This window comes from Diaphorina citri, unplaced genomic scaffold (genome assembly GCF_000475195.1).
Source record: "Diaphorina citri unplaced genomic scaffold, Diaci psyllid genome assembly version 1.1 scaffold13, whole genome shotgun sequence".
NCBI lineage: Eukaryota > Metazoa > Arthropoda > Insecta > Hemiptera > Psyllidae > Diaphorina > Diaphorina citri.
The window spans coordinates 175,490-194,881 of record NW_007377452.1 but is presented as its reverse complement, the minus strand read 5'-3'; the positions used below and the strand labels follow the sequence as shown (position 1 = coordinate 194,881).

The window sequence follows — 19,392 nt, the reverse complement described above, 5'->3', positions numbered from 1 at the left end:
AAAAATATAGTCACTGTACGTAGGTACCTACCTTAAGTACTCTACCTACTTCAAAGCTTTTCAAGACTATCTTCCTATTTGACGTAAACAGGGCGGCAGATATTATGATTGATCAAATTGATTATTAAAAAATATAGTCACTGTACGTACCTACCTTAAGTACTCTACCTACTTCAAAGCTTTGTGTAGTCTGTGTAGTGTGTACTGTGTACCCATTTCACCACAATGATGAAAAACCGCAGTTAATCGATAATCTTTCGTTGTCAAGTAAACATACATTACAACACAAAAGAACCTTGAATAACAGAAAACTATAATGAAAAAAAGGTAAGTTCTCGTACACCCATGCAGGTTGCGTGCTAACTTGTGATAATAATTTCCTTTGAAAAGGGTGCAATAAAACCATTATTGGTGCATAACCTAAGAACATAATAGAAATTTTTGTTTACATTAAAAATTAGTAAGATTTTGTTTAATTCTTATGGAAACACAAAGAAATTTTATTTTTACTTTTTGGGTTCAAAGTAACCTCAAAACCAGTAGATATAACTTTGCTGTAGGTAAATGCAATACGATTTTTCACTTAATAAAACTGCTAATTTCAATAATAATCTTATCTTTTGTTTTTCATATGTAATTCAGCTCCTACTTTTATATTTAATCTTACATGCTATGGAAAATAAATAAGCTAGTAAAGTTCTCCAATGGAATACTAATTGAAGAGATAACAGTTGGTTATGCTGTCATGAATGATGTGATATTATTGTTATCCGTTGAAGCCAAAGTGCAGAAGACACCAGGATTTTGTCGAGGAGGGGGAGGGGGTGGGCTGAGAGTCCAAACAGTGATATACCGGGGGGTGGATGCTCCAAATTTTCGGAGCCTTGCCTACAGTAAAGGTCAAAAATTGAGCTTGAGAGGGGGGTGGCCCCGCCCCGAAATACGGCCCTGACTTCAAATAATTATCTCAGGATAAGGGCAAGAAATTCGGTTTATTTAGATAGGTAACTATAGCTCGATTCTGGCTACCTAGGTCAGGGGTTTCCAATTCCAACTAGCGGCCCGCGGGTTTCTAACTAGCGGCTTGCTACCCTATGTACATACATAATTATGTGGCCCTGGAAGTACCTCCCAATGTAGGATGTGACCCGCATACACATGGAAGTTGGAAATCCTTGACCTAGGTTGATCCCAGTCCGTCATCTTTGAGAATAAGGAAAAAGCGCCTTAAAATTGATACCTCTTTACGTGGTATGCAATGTGCAGTTCATTTTGAAAGTAAACAAAACTTTTTTATCAAAGATTCAAAGATTTTGTTTTAGTGTTTTTCAGAAATCACAAAAATCAGAAACTTTTTACTAGCAAAATCCCCTTTATTAGTTCTTCGTTTGAGTCTTTTGCCTTTTATAAGTTACTTTATCAATTTGTTGCTAATCTACATTTCAGTAGCCTGTGATCACTCATTTCAACACCTACCTCACTATTCCATTGTTGACGGGACTTGTGAAACACACCCCAATGGAAAATGCAGTTGAAGATAAGCAGGTAAAAGTGGGTTGGTTTGGTCAACAAAACTTTGATTCAGACAGACATTAATCAACGTACCCACCTATAGCCCAGTCTTGATAAGATTATAATATGTGGGTTTGGGTTTGAACCTTTTGGTAGGTACCTACTTTATTTGGACACTAAATGGAGTTAGCTAATCTGTCGTTTACCTATCATTGAAAATTATGGCAAGTTCTTCTGATGTACATACCTATTACCTACCACTTGTAAATGATATTTGTGTTAAATAGGTCTGTCACTCAAGATAGGTGACTTTTCAACAAGATAACTGACTCACACATTTCATGGACACCAACTCATACCATGCACAAGCAAGTTTCTCTTTGACTTGCAAACACCGAACAATGATGCTTGGATGACGACAGAATTTTTGTTATTCCAACTGATACAAAAGCCATGGTTTTACCCTTTTCCCTTGGGTCTGTATTATAATCCTTTGTGCTAAACGATCCCTCTTTCCCTTTCAGAAAGAAACGGAAAGTACCAGTAACCCAGATGAAGACAACCAAAATGAAGACAGTGGATCCGAGACATTCTCCGAGGAAGTTGAACCGAGACTCAAGTACAGAAGACTGGTCAATGATGTAGCAGATGTGCTGTCCAAAGATGTTGCATCCTGCATTGCAGTTCATCCAAGGGTAATACTTGAGTTATGTTTTGCCCAGTCATCCCAAATGACTAAGTTCAGCAATGATTATGTAACAGAAATAAAGAAAATTGTTATCAATAAAAATAGAGAAAGTAAATTATGCTTAGTTGTCAGTTGAGAAGACTGGTCAATGATGTAGCAGATGTGCTGTCCAAAGATGTTGCATCCTGCATTGCAGTTCATCCAAGGGTAATACTTGAGTTATGAGTTATGTTTTGCCCAATCATCCCAAATGACTAAGTTCAGCAATGATTATGTACCTAACAGAAATAAAGAAAATTGTTATAAATAAAAATAGAGAAAGTAAATTATGCTTAGTTGTCAGTTGAGTAGGTAATAGTATACACTTAGTCATCTCAAGAAAAATATAGGAGCTGTACTTTAGTTAAAAGTTGGGCTCTATAGTAGAACTTAATATAATATTGGTTAAAAGTCAGGCTCTATACACTCTAAGTATAGTAAAACTTAATATAATATTGCTGTAGAGTTTATATTTTATTTGATGTACAGAAATTTATTTTTTCCAACTGGATTGGAATGGTACATACTAGAGATCAGTGATGCTTTCATAACCTTGTGTAATCCAGCCACATGACATTTTTTTCCAACTGGATTGGAATGGTACATACTAGAGATCAGTGATGCTTTCATAACCTTGTGTAATCCAGCCACATGACATTTTTTTTAAACCAATTTATTAGGTACTCATTTACAATCTCTGTATTTCTCTCCTACAGTTCATGTGTATGGGAACAGAGTGGGGCCGAGTCCATCTATTAGATCACCAGGGAAACTCAATCAAAAACAAACAGCTCCGTCACCATAGTGTATGTGTGTCCGCTATATCAATAGACCTGGCCGGAGAGTACATAGCATCCTGCAGCCATGATGGGAAGGTATATGTGTATGGACTCTACACGACCAACAATGATATGTTTGTCAATTTGGAAACCTTACTCACCTCAGTACAAATAGATCCTCACTACAAGAAGTTAGCCAATTATAGAAGGTGAGATTATGAGATATGTTGTTTTATTATCAGATTATCACTCTATATCTGGGTGTTTGATGTCTGGAACATCTCATGCTGTTGCCTAAAATAGCTATAAAAATAAAAATCTTATGTAAGTAACCAGAGTACTTTGTGTTCTAGGTTTGTCACTGGTGATAACAAACTCATTCTTCACGAGAAAACTCTACTGTCCCGGATTCGATCCACGACCCTCTGTGACGCAAGCATGGAAGGTGGCGTCATCAATATGTCCTGGTGTACACAGTTCATTGCTTGGGCAACCAATGTGGGAGTCCGAGTTTATGATATCCAAGCAAGAACCTCCCTAGGACTTATCAAATGGAAGAGAAATGCCAGGTATGTTGTAAGAATTTTAGTGTCTTAAGGAGGTGAGTTAGTAAATGAAGAGGAATGCCAAATAAGGACCATGATGCCTTAAGGTGTATCTTAGGTCAAGATATAAACCCAACCATACATTGATTTTGTAATGGTTGGGAGGTTGTGACCATAGTCTGATGAAGAATGATAGGTATGTACTATGTTTTCACTTGACAAATATAGTCTGATGATTAAAGTAACCAGAATATTAAACATCTGAGTATTCAGGTATCTGTACAAGAGGGCTGTAAGAAAATCCTCGTGTCGGACTATTTCAACCTACAAGAGCGTCTGGTGACTCTTCAAACACGCGGCATAGAGTTGAATTCATCATGTGTGTGCGGTGGATGTCATCAACAGTTAATCTCTAGTCATCTGGTATCTCGACTTATCACGTTCAACTGTAAACATTCCTTCCATGAACAGTGCCTTCCGAACCTGGTAAGTCATTTGAAAAGGTGTTTCTTATATTACAAGCGGAAAAAATATTTACATACATAGGTGGATTTCTACCGAAGGAAATTTATCGTTTCCCCCATTACTATTTTATTTTTAGCCATAGTAATCGACATCCGAGGACCGGAAATCTATTAAATTTTCTTCTTGTGTATTTCAGGACAAGTGTGCAATATGTTGTACAGAGGGAAAGTCCACGTCCAGTTCAATCCTGTGATATTCGTATAAGTTATTATGTTATTGTATGATGACATTCGCCATATCCTTCAGAGCATGTTAGCTAATAAGTTATATGACATTCCCAATGAGTAAGTCTATCCCCCCAGAGGTAAGTCGAAAGTTAAATGTCTATTGATGGAATACTAGATGCAATCGTCCTAGTATGGCACTTACAGTGTTTGTGCCACTGTCTGGTTTGCTCTCTTGCCAATACAAGAATAAACATTGGCAAGACAAAAGTAGGTCCTCCTTACGCCCAAACAAACATATGAAGATTCCCTTAATCTGAAATTGCAAATACAAAGAACACGGATTTTCTTTGGATACCTATTACCTCCTACATATGAAGCAAAAGGCTGTAACTTCCATCGTAAATCCATAAGGATGGGTTTGTTCGACTACCATTATCATAAGCCGATTCAGAAGATATATGTATTTATTTATTTTTTTTTACATTTTCCCAATTTTTCTAATTTGATTTTTGTTAAGAGAGTTTCAAAATCTTGAGAACTGTGTTGTGCTTATTGTGTTCATATGAGAAATGGGAAAAACGAGTGATACCTAGATGAATTGAGACAATAAACAAGTACGTTAGCCATAACTATAAATAAATTACTAAACAAGCCCTAATTTACATACTATAAGTGTTGATATTTGTGATTTTGTTACACAGTAAACAAAAATGATAATAGACCACATATGCACCCAACTTGGACAAGGGCATTTATTTACAGCTAAACTACTGTAGTGTGTATCATGTATTTATTTATTTATTTAGCTCTTTATCGGTTATAATTCAATGTACACAAGTACAAGAAATTACAGCATGGGGTGAAATTTACTTAGGGCTAGGACAATTTCTAGTAATTGGACCTATATCATAGTCAGGATGTCGCAGTCCTTTGTCAACTATAAGTTGATCCTATTAAGGTATAGTTTTACCCTTGATCAATGTTGTTGTTGTTGTTGTAGCGGCTTTAGCTTTCGCCGAATGGTGTTGGCAGAGTAAAGAAAGACATCTTTTTGTATCTGCCATACACCGGGGTGATGGTCTCTAGCCATGTTTAATTGGCTCGTCCTGAACCGTAGTCAACCATCGTGAGGACTTGTGCTTATTCTTTAAAAGCAGGGAGAACCCTTTGATACTGCCAGCTAGCTAGGCTGGTTAGGGTTAGCTGTTCTCCTCCCTGTTTATAGTCCCACAGCCAGACGCTAGTCTACTCTCTGTTTAACGTCCCCTAGCCAGACCCACCCTTGATCAATGATTGAGTGTACCTAAATCATCATGTTTAGAAGAAAAACAATATGCTTTCTTGTTTATTTGCAGCTGTTTGTCTCATAGATGAATCAAGGTTCACGATAGTAAGTCCCAAAGACATTGTGGTAGCAATTCCGTATGATGCGGACGACAGGGTGGAATGGCTCATAGACAACAAGTAAGTGTAGAGATGGAATGAATATGTATCTAAGCAATGGTTCAAGTTTAAGATGTTGACCGTTCGTCTATTAGTCAGCTGATCTAATTTGTATCCAAGCAACAATTTTGATTTGTACCCTTTGTTCGCGGTATCCGCGGTTTGTTCGCGGTATTCGCGTTTTGTTCGCGGTATTCGCGTTTTGTTCGCGGTATCCGCGGTTTGTTCGCGATATTCGCAGTTATGGGTTCGATCTCAGGCAAACGCAGATTTTTTTCAACTCTTTTTTTTACCGCAAATAATTGATGAAACCAAAATTTTCGCCTGCGGTCGGTCCTTAAAAATTTAGTTTCTATAGATTGTATAGCTCACAATTTTTGCCTGCGGCGCTGTTCCTCATTCTTTTCGTGTTAACCTTCATCCCTCAGGATGTGTGAATGTGTAGACCGAAAAATTACAAAAAAATGCGGCGCAGTTATTTCATGTGCAAATGGAGGACTTAAGCCCTTACCCTAGTGGGATGAAAAAAGATTGGAGAATTAATGTTGAACAGGCTTGGGAACATTATTTGAAGAAAAAAAAAATCTTGAAAAAGTAGACTGGAAATTTGGAAAAAATGGACTGGAAAACCGGGAAAAGTCAGGGAATTTAATTTTATTTTTCCATTTTGGTAGACACCTCGTTAGTTATTTGCTACAAATATCTTTATTTCTAATTTTTTGTTTAATAACTGTTATATTAGACTCAACCGATCTTTTCGTAATATGCCTCTCATACGATGGGTGATAAGTAATGGGTCGTTGAGAGACACAATACTTTGGTCCTTGAGAGACACAATACTTTCCGTTTAGGTGTTAAGTCAACACGAGAACACCAAAAAATGGCCCGTGGAAATATTTTAATTTCCAAATAAAATATGTATTACTTATTCTACGTGTCCAATTCGTTTTCAGGTATCTGTACAAGAGGGCTGTAAGAAAATCCTCGTGTCGGACTATTTCAACCTACAAGAGCGTCTGGTGACTCTTCAAACACGCGGCATAGAGTTGAATTCATCATGTGTGTGCGGTGGATGTCATCAACAGTTAATCTCTAGTCATCTGGTATCTCGACTTATCACGTTCAACTGTAAACATTCCTTCCATGAACAGTGCCTTCCGAACCTGGTAAGTCATTTGAAAAGGTGTTTCTTATATTACAAGCGGAAAAAATATTTACATACATAGGTGGATTTCTACCGAAGGAAATTTATCGTTTCCCCCATTATTATTTTATTTTTAGCCATAGTAATTGACATCCGAGGACCCAAAAGGTGTTTCTTATATTACAAGCGGAAAAAATATTTACATACATAGGTGGATTTCTACCGAAGGAAATTTATCGTTTCCCCCATTACTATTTTATTTTTAGCCATAGTAATCGACATCCGAGGACCGTGATTGCTTTGGGCTGACATTTGGCTTTGACTACTGAGTTTCTCGTCGATTATTGTTGTATTTAGTATGTCTGTTTGGTACGCAATAATTCTCGTACAGTTTATCCGATTTTGATGAAATTCAGCAATAATGGTCGATATACGGACATTTCTGTTTAGTTTTGTTCCCTTTGGCTCTTGAATTGTCCTTTTCTAATTTCTGAGTCAGGTCTGCAGTTCGTTGAACTCCAAGTGTTATTTTGGTTTTCAGGGATTTCTTCAACTAGTCAAGGAGTGGCCCCCGGATTTATACAAGGTGTCCGCCATTATCAATGCAGTGCTCGAGCATATGATCAAATCTGACATGGATGATAAGGACATCATTCTAGAGGCTTTAGCCATACTTTACTCCTACAATAACAAATATGATAAAGCCTTGGCACTGTATTTGAAGTAAGCACCTATGATGTTTTAGAGGATTTGGCAATAGTTTACTCCTACAATAGCAAATATGATAAAGCCTCAAATTTTTAATGTATCTTAAGCTGGGGGCATCATTGTTCCCAAATTCAACAATGTCATTCCTTTTACCGATCCTCAAATATGGGTTAAAGTTGTTCCAAGGGCCAATGTCCCCTAATTTACGGTATTCATTTAGTATTGATTTAATTCTGAACAATTTTCCCCCTGTTTTTATAACTATGCAAAACTTGTTTGTTTCAGAATGCAACACAAAGCCGTGTTTGGTATGATTGAAAAGCATGACCTCTATAATGTGGTGCATGATATGATTGAACAACTTATGGACCTGGATATTGAACAAAGTATTCGTATGCTGACTGAGAAGGAAGAAACCAACAGTAGTGTGGCTATGGCCAAGTTGAAAATTTGTGCCACTGTCTGGTTTGCTCTCTTGCCAATACAAGAATAAACATTGGCAAGACAAAAGTAGGTCCTCCTCACGCCCAAACAAACAGATGAACATTCCCTTAGTCTGAAATTGCAAATACAAAGAACACGGATTTTCTTTGGATACCTATTACCTCCTACATATGAAGCAAAAGACTGTAACTTCCATCGTAAATCCATAAGGATGGGTTTGTTCGACTACCATTATCATAAGCCGATTCAGAAGATATATTTATTTACTTTTTTTTACATTTTCCCAATTTTTCTAATTTGATTTTTGTTAAGAGAGTTTCAAAATCTTGAGAACTGTGTTGTGCTTATTGTGTTCATATGAGAAATGGGAAAAACGAGTGATACCTAGATGAATTGAGACAATAAACAAGTACGTTAGCCATAACTATAAATAAATTAAGAAACAGTCATAAAATGCGAATGTTGACCCCGTTTTTAATTTTAAGCGGGAAAAAGAACCTTGTCTGCACAAGTTGTAGATTTTTTCGTAAGCTATTAACAGAAAGGTGCTATTTGCTTCTGATGAAATACATTTGTTGCCTTTTCTTGGATTGATGTAGTTTCATCACTTAGTTTGTCCCAAATCGGAGGGTTGAATAAGGACTTTAGTAGTGACCATTAGCCACCACTTTTAGTAATCAAAATAGCACCACAAAAGTTCATCTGTAGCACCAGAAAAGAAAAAAAGTCCTTGGGAATTTCTTCAAATAATGGTTCTTGGTAGGAAATTACATTCGACGAACCCACATTTTCCCAACTCAGACCCAACTTTTACCATTTTCAGTACCTGCAATGACGTCATCAACGTATAAATAAATTACTAAACAAGCCCTAATTTACATACTATAAGTGTTGATATTTGTGATTTTGTTACACAGTAAACAAAAATGTTATAGAGCTATATCTTCTGAATCGGCTTATGATAATGGTAGTCGAACAAACCCATCCTTATGGATTTACGATGGAAGTTACAGCCTTTTGCTTCATATGTAGGAGGTAATAGGTATCCAAAGAAAATCCGTGTTCTTTGTATTTGCAATTACAGATTAAGGGAATCTTCATAACTTATAGTATGTAAATTAGGGCTTGTTTAGTAATTTATTTATAGTTATGGCTAACGTACTTGTTTATTGTCTCAATTCATCTAGGTAGCACTCGTTTTTCCCATTTCTCATATGAACACAATAAACACAACACAGTTCTCAATATTTTGAATCTCTCTTAACAAAAATCAAATTAGAAAAATTGGGAAAATGTAAAAAAAAAAAGTAAATAAATATATCTTCTGAATCGGCTTATGATAATGGTAGTCGAACAAACCCATCCTTATGGATTTACGATGGAAGTTACAGCCTTTTGCTTCATATGTAGGAGGTAATAGGTATCCAAAGAAAATCCGTGTTCTTTGTATTTGCAATTACAGATTAAGGGAATCTTCATATGTTTGTTTGGGCGTGAGGAGGACCTACTTTTGTCTTGCCAATGTTTATTCTTGTATTGGCAAGAGAGCAAACCAGACAGTGGCACAAACACTGTAAGTGCCATACTAGGACGATTGCATCTAGTATTCCATCAATAGACATTTAACTGTCATCCACTGAGGGGGAGGTGAACACAATATTTCACCCCCACAAGGTTCGGACGCCCTCTAATACGGTGGTGGTCAGTGGAGAAACTGGAGGCAATTTGACTAAGCAGAACTCTGGTAAGTAGCTCTTAAGATCTTGTTGTCGGTGGCAGCGAAGAGCCTGACTCAAGGCAAACCCTAACGCTAGGCAAATCTTAGGGCTGAAAAATCCGAGACCCAAAAATGTACCTAGCTCAGAATTCAAGTACCTAAAAAAAGTTGGTATCAAATGCCGATGTAGGGAGTTGTCCATAATTTTCCTCGAAGAGCCTGACTCAAGGCAAACCCTAACGCTAGGCAAATCTTAGGGCTGAAAAATCCGAGACCCAAAAATGTACCTAGCTCAGAATTTAAGAACCTAAAAAAAGTTGGTATCAAATGCCGATGTAGGGAGTTGTCCATAATTTTCCTATGGTAAATACATAGGTATTGAGGACAGTGCCTGAATTGTACATTTGTCATAATTTTTCGTTCAACTTCTTTCCAAAGCTTTCCCAAGATCTAAAAACAATATGCCTTTGAAATCACTGTAAATTAATTAATCATATTTATTTGTAGTTTTATTTTACAATTTTGGGTGGTTAAAATCACTGTAAATACGGCCCAGTTTGTGTTTCAGAAAATGTGGATCCTGAGTTGGGAGGGGAGGAAGCAACAACTCCCCCGCGTAGAGCTAGGGCTGTCAGAACCATGATTGGATGTAAGAACTCTTGCTGCTCCGTATCAGCCAAAAAGGTAGGCTCCATCTTGAGGATAGCTTGAGGTCGAATTTAGTACTTTATTCAGCAGTAGTGGGATTGAATTAAACTATTGAGTAGTTCAGTGTAGATCTAGATTTTTGGGTTCCTAAAGCTCCTTAAAAAATGATCAGCAAAGGTCCTTTATGTGTTGACCGTTCTGTCAAACTTCGTCAAAATCCGAGGAAATGATCGAGATTCATCGTGGAGCGAGCAGATTTGAATCATTGAATGAATCATCATAGATAAAAGGTATAACATGGTCCTCGCTTCTTTCAGTCAATAGTTATCCTCTCATTTTTCAGATATACTGGGGTGCTATTGTGACAGTGTCTGTAACGGGTACCTGGGTGGGTGCTACACATTTCATCAAGTATCTCTATATACCGCATACCGGCAGAAGTCTATTCTTCCGAAACATGTCTACCATTCATCAACACAAGGTAATCACCTGATGTTATGTAGGTACTTATTTATTTTGGTCACTCCTTATTTGGGGACAGGTATCTACATATTTTTCATCACACTTCGGAAGAAAGCAGGGTCCAAAATTTGGCATAATTTGTAGTCGTTAAAACCGAAATGTTTCTTCAACTGCATAATATAATCTCCGGAGTCTAGAAAACGTTGGCATAAATTGTTACCTTTGACCGATCTATCTGTACCTTGTTATCCAGGCTGCCATCTTCCATTCTTACCACTCCAGAATTTGACCAACTACATGAGCACTTGAGACATGGCTTGTATATTTGTATTTATGTCCTTTGCCCTTCAACAGATAATGACCTACAACGCCCCATTCTTCACCACCTGGTTCTGCACAAACTGGACCATCTTTTTCTTCCCCATCTTCCTCCTCGTACAACTTCTCAAGAATGGCTGCAAGTTTCCCTCAGAGGCCATACAAGAAAGTGTGAAGAGCTTCCGCGACAAAGGACTCACAGCAGGTACGTGTTGACAACTCATCTATAGCACATTTATAGCTAATCTATTCAGTCCTGTATCGTTCCAGTTTTTTACTAGGCGATTAATCAATGCCGTCCCGAGGCAGCTGAAGTTTCAGATTATCAAGAAAAGTTATAAAAAAAATATTGGAGAGATCAAAGGTGTAGATGTTGTGCACAAAAGTGTGATGAACAGCTTTCACGATCCAGTTTTATGGTGTTTTGTTTTCAGCTTCTTTCCTGGTCCGTTGCACATTCTTCTGCCTCCTCTGGGTGGGTACGAACTACATGTACATTCATTCTCTCAAGATACTCTATGCCACCGATGTGATGGCCTTGTTTGCTACGAATGTGGCCTGTGTCTACTTCAGTCCTGTATCGTTCCAGTTTTTTACTAGGCGATTAATCAATGCCGTCCCGAGGCAGCTGAAGTTTCAGATTATCAAGAAAAGTTGTAAACAAAAATATTGGAGAGATCAAAGGTGTAGATGTTGCGCACAAAAGTGTGATGAACAGCCTTCACGATCCAGTTGTATGGTGTTTTGTTTTCAGCTTCTTTCCTGGTCCGTTGCACATTCTTCTGCCTCCTCTGGGTGGGTACAAACTACATGTACATTCATTCTCTCAAGATACTCTACGCCACCGATGTGATGGCCTTATTTGCTACTAACGTGGCCTGTGTCTATAGCTGAAATTGAGGGGTTTACGCAAAAACGACTTATGTACGTATATGCCATGGGATTCAAATAGGCTATAAGTCGTTTTTCCTACAAAACTCTCAATTCTTAAGAGACAGGAATATTAGCTGAACTTCCTGAAAGAGAGGATAACTTTCTAGTTTAATGTACCTAATGTAATTAACTAAGTACACTTATACAAATTTTACAGGATTATCTTGTAATCCAAGTACAGAGAGACTTCTCAAAAGAATTGAATATCAATATAGGGTATATCGCCAGAATGAGACTGAAAAATCCGTTTACTCCCGTAGTCTAAACAAGATCTCATGTATACTTCTTTCTGTCAGTAAGTCATTCTTCAGATCCTGTAAGAGAGAAGCATCAGTAACCAACTAATCAGTAATAATGGTAATTATGTTCCAAGTCTTAAAATCCACCATGACAATTTGACAATATTTTTGAAATTGAGGAAGGCCATGATTGCCAAGGTCATTTTGACGAGCCGTTTTCTCGTGAAAAGAGGACAAGAACGGGTCTATTAGGCCATTTTCTTCACTTTTTGACCCGCCGCCATTTTGAATCAGGATGGAATGTGAAAATTTCAAGTAGCCTATGTCGCCTGGAGTACTTTTCTTAACAACCACAAAAAATTTCATCGAAATCGGTCGAGCCGTTTTCTCGTGAAAAGAGGACAAGAACGGGTCTATTAGGCCATTTTCTTCACTTTTTGACCCGCCGCCATTTTGAATCAGGATGGAATGTGAAAATTTCAAGTAGCCTATGTCGCCTGGAGTACTTTTCTTAACAACCACAAAAAATTTCATCAAAATCGGTTGAGCCGTTTTCTCGTGAAAAGAGGACAAAAACGGGTGTATTAGGCCTTTTTCTTCACGTTTTTGAACCGCCGCCATTTTGAATCAGGATGGAATGTGAAAATTTCAAGTAGCCTATGTCACCCAGAGTACTTTTCTTAACACCCACAAAAAATTTCATCAAAATCGGTCGAGCCGTTTTTGCGTGAAAAGAGGACAAAAACGGGTTTATTAGGCCATTTTCTTCGCGTTTTTGAACCGCCGCCATTTTGAATCAGGATGGAATTTGAAAATTTCAAGTAGCCTATGTCACCCGGAGTACTTTTCTTAACAACCACAAAAAATTTCATCAAAATCGGTCGAGCCGTTTTCTCGTGAAAAGAGGACAACCAAAGGTCTATTTAGCGTAACAGACAGACATACACACACACATACAGACAGACAGACAGACAGACAGAAATTTTTCTAATGTGATTTTTGGAATCGTGGATGCATAAGGAGTAAGAATAACTAAAAATTTCACGATTCTAAGCAATGTACAGACAAATCTACAATTTTATTTATATAGATTAATTAATAAGTTAAAGATCCTGGCCAGCTCTGAACAATCTTTGTAGCCCAGGTCTCTGCCTGAGGATCTAAGGCATTCTAAGGAACACTTAAGACTAATCTTGTCCTTTGATTAACTTTGATCCAATGTCTTTGTTATTTTACTATGGGTTGTATATTGATTTTTAGTCCATCGACCATATCATTGCTTGTTTTGTATATGTAGGGATTTCGCTCCTTAATTAGTTTTAAAGAAACTAAAAAAAAATCCAAGTCCGACTGAATTGAACTTTCATCCAAGCAACTGAAAATGATGTTCTCTATTGGCACATAATAGGGATATAACTGTGTCCTTAGAAATAGTGTGTCTGTACCTATATTGGGTACCTATGTCCTTAGACACCTAGTTTCTATTTGTGCCATTGTTTTTATATTTCCAGAAGTAACATTCACATGTTGTATTCCGTCTGGTCATCTGGTGTACACCACGTGGTGGAATGTGGCCGTGTCACCTGAATCAAATCAATGCATAATAAGGCGTAGCCAACACATTAATGTGGGGTCATTCGGACATAAGGACAGTCAGACCGGAGCAGTTACATGAGGTCCTCATGACCTAATGGTCATTGGGATGACATTCTTGCTGAATTAGGAATCAACTCCATAGCTAACCTACCTTGGTGGTATGTGTGTAGAATAGAATATACCTTGTTTATCATGCTGGGATAGGACTGAAAAGTCCTTCTACCCGTGCAGTCTAACCAATCATATATTTTGACATATTATGGCGAACACATATTACAATTAGTGGCCTGGTAATCAGGAGAGCGTGGGTTCAATACCCAGCTGAGCTGTGGAATTTCACCAACAGTATAGGAAGAAAAAGGCGTTTGATAGAGGGAACTGTAAGAACGGAGATCGTCCCAAAAATCGAAGAGAGGGGGATAGGAGAAAGCCAGCCGTTCCGAGAACGAACCCTATTTGTGTAGGATCTAGGATAAAGATCCCTTAGACTGGCAAAGAAACAAGGACGAATTGACAAGATAATAAAATGTGTTGACAATTTTGTGATCTCTAACAGTATTTACCTTTATAATTAAGTCGTAGGTCTATTGTAATAATTATGCATTGTACAATGGTAAACCCATAAAATACACGAGACCTTGTTTAGACTGCTGGGGTAAAGGGACTTTTTAGTCTCATTCGAGCAGGATAAACAAGGTCTATTCTATTCTATTCTATCATTTTGTTTCCAATTAGTCCTTTGAAAATGATAATAAATTATAAAATTATCCTAACTGCATGTACCTTTTAGGTACATAGTAAATACCTAATGGCGTGTTTAGACTGCTGGGGTAAAGGGACTTTTTAGTCTCATTCGAGCAGGATAAACAAGGTATATTCTATTCTATTCTATTCTATCATTTTGTTTCCAATTAGTCCTCTGAAAATGATAATAAATTATAAAATTATCCTAACTGCATGTACCTTTTAGGTACATAGTAAATACCTAATGGCAATGCCTATTATATCGTTACAGAGGTTGAGCGGTAATATATTAATGACTTTTTTCTAGGTCTTGTCCAGCTCAAAATTTAGGACTTTATCAGCAAATAAGATAAATATTCTGAAATAATTATCCTGTCAATGGTGTCTACACTTCCTTCTTTCTATTTTCGAGCACCAAACCGAACATACATTCTCTTTCTTAGGTAAGTGTCAAAAAAGCGATCCTTAAAACATTTTTTTCTTCTTTTTTTATAATCTATTTAATTAATGTTACCGCTTATAATTAATGTGTTTCCATAATATTGACTTAATTAAACACAAGTAAGAAGTAAATGATATTCTTCTAATGAATAATTCCGATAGGGTTTGGGCATTTAGATTAGATTACGAGTAACTCGCTGAGCACCAAGATAATATATCACTTTCACCCAGATCTGTGATTCTGTGCAGAATATCTTCCAATGTCTATCTCCAATTCCATAATATTGACTTAATTAAACACAAGTAAGAAGTAAATGATATTCTTCTAATGAATAATTCCGATAGGGTTTGGGCATTTAGATAAGATTACGAGTAACTCGCTGAGCACCAAGATATATATCACTTTCACCCAGATCTGTGATTCTGTTCAGAATATCTTCCAATGTCTATCTCCAGATCCTATGAAAACCTGAATATGGAAATAAGTTATTCACATACTGAAACGAAGGACGTTCCGGAGCTCCATAGGTAATATTTCACAGGATATCAAGTGGAGTGATTGATCATCAACTCATTTGTATTTGTACTAGTAGTTTGGTGAACTGCAGATTCTGCAGAACTCACTCAGAGAAAAGTTCAGATTCTGATGAAATTTGATACAAATCTTCTTCACACAAAGGAAATTTGCTGATTCGTTTTAGAATACTGTTGTGGGTGATCGGACCACATAGGGAAATTTGCTGGTCAGTTTTTGGATCTTGTTCGACCATCGGGGGTCAAAAAGGAAGGGACAAGGATATTTTATTTTAGATATTTTAGATGATAAATAAATTCAAAGTTTTAAAGAACCTTTCTTTAGTGAGTTCTTCAGTACACTGAATTACCAGCGATTAATTCGAGGCCACAAGAAAATCCACCCACCTCACACCTCTTTGGAGATGCTACACCGAAGATCTACTTATTGGGCGAACTGGATTTAGATAATGATGATACTATCCATGTAACGATACTGATAATAATGATACTGTCCATATAATGATACTGATGATGTGATGATAATCATACTGTTCATATTCATAGGGCTGTTAATAGAAAAGGATTTGGGGAGGCTTTCCTCTCTTTCACTGAAATTCTTTTTGGGCTGTTTGTGTACGTACAGAAAATAGCAATGAACACTTGAGCTGTTAGCAAAGATTTGGACAGCACAAAGGAACCATCCCATTCATAAGGGTGTTTGTGTACGTACAGAAAATAGCAATGAACACTTGAGCTGTTAGCAAAGATTTGGACAGCACAAAGGAACCATCCCATTCATAAGGGGAATCGCCCTATGGATGGTTTTCTACTTAATGCTGTCCGTTTCAAGACATTTGAGCTGTTAGCTGACTGTTTAAATGATCTATAAAGGCAGGGTACGATGTAGTGGATGCGTCCAATTTCCATTAAAGGTTCGGGCATATTAAAGGTTGTAAATTATCTAGCAAGAACTAAGTTTCTGTGTAAACTTATGCTCAATAGAAGAGCACATGGACCATTATTATAATCAATTTCCATTTGTTCCCCAGACTGTAGCGAAGCCCCTGAGGTTGGGCGGCAGAGTTCATTATACCACACAATTGCCCTTGTCTTGCCTGCACACCTATTCTAATACTCGTATTTAGTCTGTCTGGCAGGCAAAACTGCGGAGTTCTCTTTAATCTCTTCAATTTTATGGAAACCAACCTAATTCGGCGCGTAGGATTGAAGGATAAAATGTATGAGGGGGTATTATGTAATGGGATGAATTAGTGTTAACCCATCTCTTAATTCTCTTATCTAGTGTTTGCAACAAAATCGGGATAACACATTGGACATGGATACCAGTGGCGGATCGTGAGATTTTTCAAAAGGGAAAGCTATAAGCTCATGTACAGTATGTCCCAAAAGCCCTTGTCTAGTGATCGTAACTTTTGAACAGATACTTATTCAAGGTAGGCTAGGCTGATGATGACTAAAGGCAAGATCACACAGTGCCAAATATTTGTACAAGCAGTGCCAAAGAGTCTGATCCCCAAATAAATTTAGACAAATTGGAAATGTGGTGTTTTTGATGGTTTTGAATAAACAGTGTAATTAGACATTTCTGGTGTTTGTCAAATAAGTACATAGGTACTGATTTTCTTTAATCACGATCGAATAAACTACGGGCTAAAAAATTCCCGGAGGGACGGACCCAGCTTTTTTTTTCTTTCTTTCTTTTTTGTGCCTTTGGATAAGTGTGAAAGTTCAAAATTCACAGTATGCCACCCAATAATAAATCAAAATCTGATTGACTTGTCATGTTAACTTTTTATAGCAGAGGGACCAATAAAACTCCCGTGATTCGAACCCACAACCTCGTCCATGTACTGAAAGTAAAAGAGCACCAAAGGTTGCCCATAAATCACTAGGTCAGACCTGATTCAACTATTCACGATCTCCACACCTTCACTTTATTAATAATTTAATTAAGGAGTACGTAGAGAACTTTTAGAACACTTTACAATCTGTAGTACAAAGCACCTGGAAATCGGCTAATAATTTAGCAAGGCAAAAAACTCACAAAGCACTACTTATTTTTACTTCTCTCATTGGCGGCTCTGGACCTGGGCAGCCGCGCTCCTTCGTAGAAGCTTAAATTAACCCATTCTTCAAGGCTGTTTGCCCCTACACGTAAGCATCGGAGTGGCCTTTTTGTGTATGACGCGCTCTTTAATGAATCATACTGCTCGAATAGGACTGACGAGTCTCTTTACCCCAGTAGTACGCTACTACTGATATTATTATGGTCAAATTTCCAAATACATATTCAAAACGCTCTCCTGGTAATCAGCAGGGTGTGGGATTGAATCGAAACTTGGTGAGCACTTTGCACGCGGGATGACGGATCAGTACCTAGGCTCAGAGCAGTCAGAGCCCTTATCACACCCGGCGTTGATCGTTGGCCCCAATCAGGGCTAGAGTGTTATTTCTGTGTATTCGACTTCCGACCAATCAGGACCGGAGCACCACCGCACCGTCCGTCTTTGAGAATTTGAAAAAAATTGGGGAGTTCCACCATTTTCGTGTTCCTGGTAAAAAGACCTTTAATTTGATATACAGGTCGACCAGGTTTGGATAAGTCCTTCTATGGAGACAGACAAACCACACACAGACGACACCGAAGCGAATACAATAGTCCGTCCCTTATACCTTTTTATTACTATTGTAATAATAAAGGAAGGACGGACTAAAAATGGGGAGTTCGGCTCGGGTCATGACTTCCTATCAGCGTCCTGACTACTATACCACCGGGACTCTTAACATCCCTACACGAGCCGCCTAGGTACAGAGTTCAACGGAACAACCGGGTCAATCATGCTAATATTGAAAGTATTACAAAAGCAACCAGCATCTTCCATGTCTCCCCCTATCCAACTTTCATCAAATGCAACGTGCTGGAGCAATGATAAAACTATTGCAGATCCTTTTAGAAGGGCTTTAACTTCTAGCCCATGGCATGGTCATTCAACCTGGAAGAATCTTTAAAAAAATAAACTCTGCAGAGGTAAAGAGACTTTTCAGTTCTATCCTAGCAGTTAAAAAGAAGCAATTCTTCTCCTTCTTTCTCCCCCTAAAATTAATAATAAAAGCACAGCGTACATAACAATATCAACAGATCTATGAATAGTTCTAGATACGTAAAGGATCCTCAAGTCCTCATTTGAATCAGTCAATTATCACAATTTTTAGTCCGTCCTTCCTTTATTAAATTACAATTAGTAATAATAAAAGGTATAGTGGACGGAACCAGCATCTTCCATGTCTCCCCCTATCCAACTTTCATCAAATGCAACGTGCTGGAGCAATGATAAAACTATTGCAGATCCTTTTAGACGAGAGCTATTCAAACGAAGATACTTAGGGCTTTAACTTCTAGCCCATGGCATGGTCATTCAACCTGGAAGAATCTTTAAAAAATAAACTCTGCAGAGGTAAAGAGACTTTTCAGTTCTATCCCAGCAGTTAAAAAGAAGCAATTCTTCTCCTTCTTTCTCCCCCTAAAATTAATAATAAAAGCACAGCGTACATAACAACATCAACAGATCTATGAATAGTTCTAGATACGTAAAGGATCCTCAAGTCCTCATTTGAATCAGTCAATCATCACAATTTTTAGTCCGTCCTTCCTTTATTAAATTACAATAGTAATAATAAAAGGTATAGTGACGGACTATTGTATTCGCTTCGGTGTCGTCTGTCTGTCCCCATAGAAGGACTTATCCAAACCTGGTCGACCTAT

At 37.7% G+C, this 19,392-nt stretch overlaps 3 protein-coding genes across 3 annotated transcripts in view; 2 read left to right on the top strand and 1 right to left on the bottom strand.

The window, feature by feature from the left end:
- The window catches only part of LOC103506943 (vacuolar protein sorting-associated protein 41 homolog), an 86,665-nt gene extending 81,755 nt beyond the window's left edge, over positions 1–4,910 (top strand). Inside the window, exons 11-12 of the mRNA XM_026821808.1 lie at positions 3,837–4,049; positions 4,225–4,910. Of these exons, the coding sequence (XP_026677609.1) occupies positions 3,837–4,049; positions 4,225–4,281 (270 nt within the window). The 3' untranslated portion in view covers positions 4,282–4,910. The remainder of the gene's footprint in view (positions 1–3,836; positions 4,050–4,224) is intronic.
- The window catches only part of LOC103506924 (sialin-like), a 157,283-nt gene that overhangs the window by 111,045 nt on the left and 26,846 nt on the right, over positions 1–19,392 (bottom strand). The window lies entirely within an intron of this gene.
- On the top strand, positions 1,322–3,724 carry LOC108252108 (vacuolar protein sorting-associated protein 41 homolog). The gene is made up of 4 exons (XM_017443099.2): positions 1,322–1,545; positions 2,037–2,207; positions 2,956–3,227; positions 3,372–3,724. The coding sequence occupies exons 1-4, from the start codon at positions 1,519–1,521 to the stop codon at positions 3,613–3,615; spliced, it is 714 nt and encodes a 237-aa protein (XP_017298588.1). The 5' UTR covers positions 1,322–1,518; the 3' UTR covers positions 3,616–3,724.

Bases quoted from the DNA above. Each gene is read 5' to 3' on its own strand.
- LOC108252108 (XM_017443099.2), top strand. From the start codon at position 1,519: ATGGAAAATGCAGTTGAAGATAAGCAG. The intron at 1,546-2,036 runs GTAAAAGTGGGT...TTTCCCTTTCAG, and splicing joins ATGCAGTTGAAGATAAGCAG to AAAGAAACGGAAAGTACCAG. The intron at 3,228-3,371 runs GTGAGATTATGA...TTTGTGTTCTAG, and splicing joins AAGTTAGCCAATTATAGAAG to GTTTGTCACTGGTGATAACA.